Genomic DNA, 8,653 nt, shown 5'->3' on the forward strand with positions numbered 1-8,653 from the left:
GAAATTATATTTGATAATTGTGATTGTCACGAAAAGGATTAAAAATGCTAAAGCGGAAGACATTTTAATCGATAATTTCAATTTAAAAATATCAATGTAAGATCATGTAAGGCAGCAGTGAAAAATACAACATTGTGTTTTGTTAATAGTGCATAACGAGTCGGCGGCCTCAGCAGAAAGGAAGATGTTTAAATTCATTTTTAGAAAATGAATCGACAAAAGCTTATTCCTTGTTAACTTTCATTATATAAATTTAAACCTCAAAACATTCAATTCTATACTCATAACTTGTCCCATAAACTTTATACGACCGACATGACAAATTTTAATGTATTAAAATCGATATTAAATTATTAAATTATTCACAACAAGTAATGGAATCCGACAATACAGTGTTAGTGATTGGGATAGATTTCGGGACTTCTGGATCAGGATATGCATTTTCATTCAGACACGAATACAAGAACGATCCTTTGAATATTTCTACATATTCTTGGACAGGATCTGCTTATAAAACACCGTCAAGTATCCTTATAAAACCAGATCAAACGTTTGATTCCTTTGGAGATGAGGCTGAAGAGAAGTATAAAGACTTGTGCGAAAATGGATTGGAGAGAGAATGGTATTTTCTTCAGGGATTCAAAATGCAGCTATATGAAGCTGTAGAGAAGGGTCAGGTGTGTTGTACTTATTAGTAAGAATTTGTAATCAACTATAACAATGACAATGTAATCGACTGTTTCTAAGTTACGTTTGTAATTGGGCCGTTCTGATCATGTTGAAAGATATTAGCTTTTGGTCTGGGTTGCTTTCGGACAAAGAGCAATACCAGTCTAAAAATCAATTTGCGTACAAATAATACCTTGACATTCGACTGTTAATGTAACTAATGAATGGCAAGCTATAAACATCTATTAGATGGAGAGGTGGTACCAATACCACATCTTCTTGTATCTGTTTTATGCATATTTCTTGTCTAAATCAAATGTTCAGTGACTCATGTAAAGACTGTGGTAATTCGCAGTTGTGATAATCAAGTGGCATTGAAGCAAAAAAAAAACCAAGTTGCCAATACATTGTTGCACAGTTTGTAATGCTTTATTCAACATATGATGCGAATGATCACAGACAATTACTGCCGGTACCCCTATTTTCGACCTTATGTGTAAAAAAAATTATACACAATTTATTTAATCATCGGATGTTTTAGACATGTTAGAGCTTGACAATTTAAAATATAGGCACATATAATTTTTGAAGACCGTGTTAGTTTTCAAATGTCTTTTGATATTTTTCTCTCTGCTTAATTAAAATAAGGAGATGTGAAAATATTGCGGCAGATTGCCAATGAGACGATAATCCGCCAAAGTTGTAATGAAGTGGATGCAAGCGATTATAAGTATTCGTATAGCCCTTAGCAATGAGAAAGGCCCTTAACGTATAGTCGGCTATAAAAAGGACCCGACATTAATCACGGTTCTTTTCTAACTTAACCTTTTAGTCTTTATTTTACAATATGTCTGCAACCGTTGTTAGAAAACCAAACAAGTGAAAACTTTTAAAAAGTAGATGTGTTTTATTGGAATAGTTATCCCTTTACAATTAATAACCTAACTGTGGCAAATAATACTGTAGCACCATTATTAATTGTCCGCCGTACATATTTCATACACAGGATGCGCGACAGGACATACTTATGAAAGACAATAGCGGGAAAAGGATTTCAGGCAAATTAGTTTTGTCTTATGCCATTGGTTACTTGAGGAAGCACGTGATTGACCAACTTGAACACAGAAGTACTGGGGTACCAGAAGAATACATTACTTGGGTAATCACTGTTCCAGCGATATGGGATGATGCATGCAAACAATTTATGAAACAGTCAGCCCAACAGGTATGTAGAATACACCAACTTTAAACCAAAACAGGATAATTTAACGTTTTACAAGATAAAAACAGGTAATACATTTTGCATTTATTCTGACGATTTCCCAATCATGTAATCGATTAAGAAGAGACAAATCAAGGCAACAACCAAACAACAGAAGGTAATGTTTCACCTCAAAAAGGAGCGCGACAGGGAAGCCACACTCTGCGATCTATTCATCATCTATCATTCAAATCAATAGTCAATCAAAATGTCATAATCGGGGGGAAAGAACACAATTTATAAGATTCTATTACAGATCATACGACTCTACTGGTATCCAAACATCTAAAACCACAAAAACAAGATCCTAACCATTTGCAGCACCGACACATCGTGTGGTGAATGTAAAAGAACATGTTGTTCGGATTTCTTCCTCCCTACTTGGATAGATCTTATTTTGTTTAAGAAGCACACTCATGGTAATTTTGTCCGTATAGTGTGAACATGATAAAACAGATGAAATAACAAAACTAAAAAAAGTTCGCGGAAGATGACACAAACAACTAATACTAATTTAAATATAATCAATTTAATAAAGATAAATACAATATTTATAGAGCGCATTATATAATAACAACAATAAGATCTAGAATGGACTGAAATGCTCAGAAGGGTACGTGTTCAATCCTGCCCCTCGTGTGGCACTTTTTTTTCATGCGGTATATCGACGGTGACAAGAATATCAAAGTACGACAAACGATATTTATTTTAAATTATCAGGTAAAAAGCAGTTGAAATCAAAATTGTAAATATTTTAAGATTTCCAAACTTTTTACTATTTAAAAGATTCTTTTTGTACTTTTTATTTGCTATTCTAGGCCGGTATTCATTCAGATAAATTTTCATTGGTTTATGAACCAGAAGCTGCTTCTATTTATGCCAAAAGTTTGCCTCTAGAAAGAGTAGCTTGTGATGATAACACAATTTCATTGAAGAACTTTGACCCGGGAAAAAAATTTATAGTTGTAGATGGTGGAGGTTTGTGCTTTTTGTAATCGACTTTAAGTAATTTAAGATAAGGCGGGAAAATGTTATTATATAAAAAAGAAGATGTGGTATGATTGCCAATGAAACAACTATCCACAAACGACCAAAATGACACAAACATTAACAACTATAGGTCACCGTACGGCCTTCAACCTACTACAGGAATGTATGTTCATTCGCATTTTTTGATATTATCAATATGCATCTCAAATTTTTTCAACTAACTGGGTGTTTTTATTTCCGCCGATTGGTAGCAAACGTATGATTGATGTCGACCAAGGGAAAATATCTACTTTCTCGCCTATAATTGACAAGTAGCTAGTAAAAATATTAACAGGTTGTTAAATGCAATTTTTTTAATAAATTATAGTATCTGTATCGTAATGATTCTCTCTATCGTTTTAAAAATTCTATACAAACAATGTGTCATTTTCGTGCAGATCCATTTTATTAAAGTTTTAAACTTTAATTATGCATAAGAGAATATATCTCAATTATAAACTTATTATAAGGACACGTAATGTTTTAATTTGGATCAGTTAAATAAAAAAGTTCATCGAGAAAGTGGAAGTAACAGAATTTTCCTTTGCTAGTTTGCTGCCCAGGGGCATCTTTATTCCTCCTATTCTTCACTGTAATGCATACAATGCAATTTCTTATAATAAAAAAAAACGTATTTAAATTTTAGGTGGGACAATTGACATATCAGCCCAAAAAGTGGAAGGAAATGGCGGTCTTGCCATAATACATAGGGCTGGCGGAGGACCGTATGGCGGTGAATATATTAACCAAGAATACAGAAAAATGCTCACAAAAATATGTGGTGGAGAAGTCCTTCGTCAATTTAAGGAAAACCATATTTATGATTATACAGATATGATGAAAAACTTTGAAACCAAAAAGAAAACATTTGTAGGTAAAAATGTCGTTGTAAGATTACCAGTTACATTGTGTGATATTCTTTCTGAAACAACCGGCTGCAGTTTTTCAGATTTAGTACAAGACGGTAGCATGAGAGAAAATTTGAGCATAAAAAGAGATAAGTTAATTATCACAGAAAAAATATTTCGTAGCTTTTTTGCTGAATCCATCAAATGTATAGTTGATGAAATAACAAAAGTTTTAAAAGATCCACAGTGTTCTGGAGTCTCAACTATTATGATGGTTGGGGGATTTTCTGAGTCAGAAATAATACGTGTTCGAATAAAAGAAGCATTTCCTGACAAAGAAGTATTCATTCCGCAACAGGGAGGGCAGGCTGTTCTTCAAGGGGCAGTACTTTACGGTCATAATCCAAGAATCGTCTCATCGCGTACTTGTAATTATACGTACGGGGTGGCTGTCACAGCTCCGTTTCAACGTGACGTACATGACCCCACAAAATTATTTATTGACAATGATGAAGAAATGTGTGACGATATTTTTCAAAAGTGTTACACCATTGACGAACAAGTTGATATGGGAGAAAGACGAAGTATATCTTTAACTTATAATTATGAAGATGAAACCACACAAGAAAAAAGAAAAGAAGATGGTAAAGTAGAAATATACATTTCTGAAACCCAAAATCCAATGTACGTTACAGACCAAGGCACAACATTGCATGCAGTTATACATGTGCCGCCACCTGGTGGATTATGGCCACCAATTTCTCATGGTAGAGTTGAACTAGAGAGAGGAGGAACTGAGATGATTGGTACTTATATTGATAAGATAACCGGGGCAAGGACATCTACCAAATTTGAATTTCTTCCAAAACGGGAAAACGAGTTTCGACGAAGGTTATACGATCCGCAAAATGTTTTGCTGCAGTCTGATGACTAATATAGTTAGTTGTATCATTTATCATGCAATACAGAGCAATATCAAAAAGAATCAATCAAAAAGAATATCAACAAGATTGGTCTGACGTCTGATGACTCTGTGCAGTGGACTTGCTTGGGTAGTGGGACAAATGTCCCAAAGTTACATTTTGTGATTTATTGAATGCATTCACAACTTGACTAAACTTAGAAAATTTGGATAAAGGTATTGCTTCTTACATATATCATGCCAACCACTGTGTTTTCAATATTGTGAGTTTACTAATGCAAGACATTTTAATTTTCAATTACAAGTAGCTCCTACAAAGTAATCTTTAATGTGTTTCAATTAAATCTCAATTACCCGAATCATATCACCACTTTAGATTGCTCACTGAAATACATTTTCATCATTAACGATTTTGATATTGTGCGTTTTTAAACAGTATATGGCATTAGTTTATAGGATACAACAGCTTTGATACAGTTTTCAAAAGCTTATTTAAAAAAAAGGCGAGTATTCCAAAGGCACAGTCAAAAGTCATTACAAGAGAAAGACAGACTGCGCAATGACTAAATACGCACTATTGATTAACATCGCTACCGGGTTTGGTAGCAGTCACTTCACATTTGACACCTCTTTGATTCACGTTTGACACCTCTTTGTTGTTCAGAATACCTATTTGTTATAAATAATCATCTCTTAGTCTTTTAAATTTTGCCCATGGTAAACGTCTTTTACACCTAGTTTTGGTGGGATTCGTTTTGCTTAGTTTTTAGTTTCTTTGTTTCATATGCTGTTGTCTGTTTTCTGTTTTTGTTCTTTTGTTCTTTTTTTTTGCCATGATGTTGTCAGTATATTTCATGAGTTTGAATGTCCCTTTGGTAATTTTCGCCGCTCCTTTAGTACCGCTGCTGATGATCTGTCAAACTTCTTCTTATCTTTATATAGTCCGTCCCCGATGGTCACAGATCCTCTCGAAGGCATTTAAGTTGGCATTTGAAATAATTTTTACATAAGATTGGTTTATGCAATGTTGTACCGAAACTGTGAGCAACTCACTTAAGCAAAGATTGTTTTATTTGTATCTTAGTAATAGCTTACCAATTATTTTTTTCTCGAGCGAACATGATGAATAGTAGTTCGGATACATCAGTCATGTACACTGTATTCGGTATCATATGTTTAAACATTACATTACAAAATATTATGAACATGTTGTGTCAATTTGAAATTTATATTGTTACCAATTTAAAAAATATTATGTTTATATTAAGCTTTCAACTGTTGGGTGTGTGTTCCCTATATCTTTTAATGTGTAATCACACTGTGGTACTCAGCTTTCGCAATAAAGCAATAAAGCAATACAGTCATATAAACTTTTCCTAATCTCAAATTGATATTTACAGTTTTCAACGTAAAGCAAGTCCAGTCAATTCAGACTGAAAAGCTTTTCCCTTTAGAGAAAAGATGTTGAGTCTCAGCATTTTGATGGATCTAAGTATATTGGATTTTTTTTTCAATTCATGGACATTTGTAAAAAAAAAAGTCAAATTATGGGAATTTCTTTTTAAAATGTTTGCGGTTTATATAGGCCATTACATGGATGTGGAAGATCGGAAGAGACTACAGGGTCCGTGTATTCGAACGAACTCTATGCAGTCAAGAGTAATGTACTGGTTTAAAAATATTACAAATGAAACTGTATCAACGTTGTGGAATGTTCAGCATAAACAAAACCTTAATCCCCTACTAAAAGGCAAAATTCTGTGCTCCAATAAATAACAAAAGCTACATATCATTGTCACTCACAAAGCAACTAAAAGCTTTACAATAAAAGAGAGGCGAAAGCTACCACAGGCATATATAAACTTATATAATGGGAAAACAAACTGACAATTTCAGTGCAAAAAAAACTAAGAAAAAACGACGAAAAGACAAAAAACAGTGTACAAAACGCAACATAAAGAACTCTAAAGACTGAGCAATACTATCCTTACCAAACCAGGAAGTGATATCAGATGATCCAAAAGGGTAAGCAGATTCTGTTCTACATATGGCATCCGTCATGTTGCTCGTGTAAGTACATATCCGACGAAAAGTATTACTCGGTATGTCACATTCGAGGTCAAGAGAATGGGATTGTAGTTACAACAGTTGGAATATATTCGGCGTCATCTGTGAAACAGAAATTATATAATGGTCCAAACATCAACCCTCTATCAAAGAAGTCATAACAGGAAAGGTAAGTTCTGGAATGTCGTATCAACTTGGAGATGTATACTTCATATATGTAGGTGCTTCTATAATGTTGATACATAGAAATGGAGAAATCACAATTAGGCCTGAGATTGGCATCATCCCTTTTGTTTTCAATCGACCTGCTTTGTCAATTTCGATATGCTAGTCAAGATATGAAATAGACTTAACTGTCGCTATTGTATCCGTGATATTGAAATCGATGTGTTCAACATCATTATCACCAAACTCTGAAGTATTTAGTGAGAAAACATCATCTATATAGCAGAACGTACATCAAAGCTAAAGGATATCCCAAATTTTTTTTCATTCTTCCTAAGAAGCTCATGTAAGTATTGGGCATCATATGAATAAATGAACTTATCAACAAGAGGAAAAAGACAATTTGTTTCCCTTGGGAATGCCGATTGTTTGTCAGTGTCCTACAAACGTAACAAATATGTTGTCAATAAAAAATTCAAGCAACTTGATAATGTCAGTTTTGGAGAATTTGTTGTGTGAATCAGGGCGACGTTTTATAAAGCACGATTTATCATTACTTTAAACAAGATACTTGTATCTGTATCTGTATCTGTATCTGTATGTTACACAGTGCAGGATCCGATCTCGGATATATGCGCACTGGAAGGAGAGCGGGTTGGTTAGTCCACCCGTTGGAGGGCAGCCGTGAAACCCTCAACTGTCTTTTGACATGCAGTTACCTCGTCCAGATGGTTCCACTCAACTATTGTTTTTGGAAAAAAAGAGTTCTTTCGAATGTCTGTTTTGCAGTCTATTAATTTATACGATCTGCTATTTCTGGTTTCTTGTCTTTCCACTATGTTTGAATATTGGAAGTCACTAAAGTTTTTTGCTTTGACTTGGCGTTTATTTCTTGTCTTTTGTAGATAATCTGTTGGATCAATAGCCGGCACCAATCCCTCAACCACTTTGTAGAACATAGTCAGCCTCTGATGTTTCCTTCGCTCTTGGAGAGGTGGTAGTTTTAGCTTAGAAAGCATATTTGTGACGCATCCGGTGTCTCTGGATTTATAGTCGTGCAGAATGAAACGTGCTCCTCTTTTCTGTATACTTTCTATTTTTTCTATTTCCCTGATGGTGAATGGGTCCCAGATGACAGCACCGTATTCTAGTACGGATCTTACCATGGCTAAGTAGGCAAGTTTTTTGCACTCTTGGGGGCACTGGCGTAAGTTTCTTCTCAGGAACCCTAGTGTACAGCTTGCCTTGCTTGTTGTTTTCCCTATGTGGCTGGTCCATTTTAGGTCATCAGATATGTTAAGACCTAGGTAAGGATTAGTTTGTACCTGTTCTAGTATGTGGTTGTCTAGTTGGTAGAAGTGTGTCGATTTTTGTTTGAAGCTCATTATATAGCATTTTTTGGCGTTGAATTTCATTCCCCAATTTAGTGCCCATACTTCCAGAGCTTTTAGATCTTCTTGGAGAGTTTGGTGGTCTTTTGTGTTTTTAATCTCTCGATAGAGTAGGCAGTCATCTGCAAATAAACGAACTTGAGATTTTACGCTTTCCGGGAGGTCGTTGATGTGGCATAGGAAAAGCAGCGGTCCTAGTACTGTGCCTTGTGGTACGCCAGAGTCTACGTGGGCGTATTCTGAGTGCTCACCTTCTACAACAACCCGCATTGATCGTTTTTGCAGAAATGCTGCTAACCAT

General features: G+C 34.8%; 1 protein-coding gene across 1 annotated transcript; it reads left to right on the top strand.

The window, feature by feature from the left end:
• The first annotated feature begins 281 nt into the window (after positions 1–281).
• Positions 282–4,781, top strand: LOC134705112 (heat shock 70 kDa protein 12A-like). The gene is made up of 4 exons (XM_063563875.1): positions 282–677; positions 1,676–1,894; positions 2,749–2,908; positions 3,606–4,781. Exons 1-4 carry the CDS (start codon positions 375–377, stop codon positions 4,739–4,741), a joined length of 1,818 nt encoding a protein of 605 aa, XP_063419945.1. The 5' UTR covers positions 282–374; the 3' UTR covers positions 4,742–4,781.
• The last annotated feature ends 3,872 nt before the right edge of the window (positions 4,782–8,653 follow it).

The sequence above is a fragment of the Mytilus trossulus genome, chromosome 1 (genome assembly GCF_036588685.1).
Source record: "Mytilus trossulus isolate FHL-02 chromosome 1, PNRI_Mtr1.1.1.hap1, whole genome shotgun sequence".
Taxonomy (NCBI): Eukaryota; Metazoa; Mollusca; class Bivalvia; order Mytilida; family Mytilidae; genus Mytilus; species Mytilus trossulus.

Coding starts and splice junctions, on each gene's coding strand:
- LOC134705112 (XM_063563875.1), top strand. CDS start 375: ATGGAATCCGACAATACAGTGTTAGTGATTGGGATAGATTTCGGGACT. Junction 678..1,675: donor AAGCTGTAGAGAAGGGTCAG/GTGTGTTGTACT, acceptor TTTCATACACAG/GATGCGCGACAGGACATACT. Junction 1,895..2,748: donor TGAAACAGTCAGCCCAACAG/GTATGTAGAATA, acceptor TTGCTATTCTAG/GCCGGTATTCATTCAGATAA.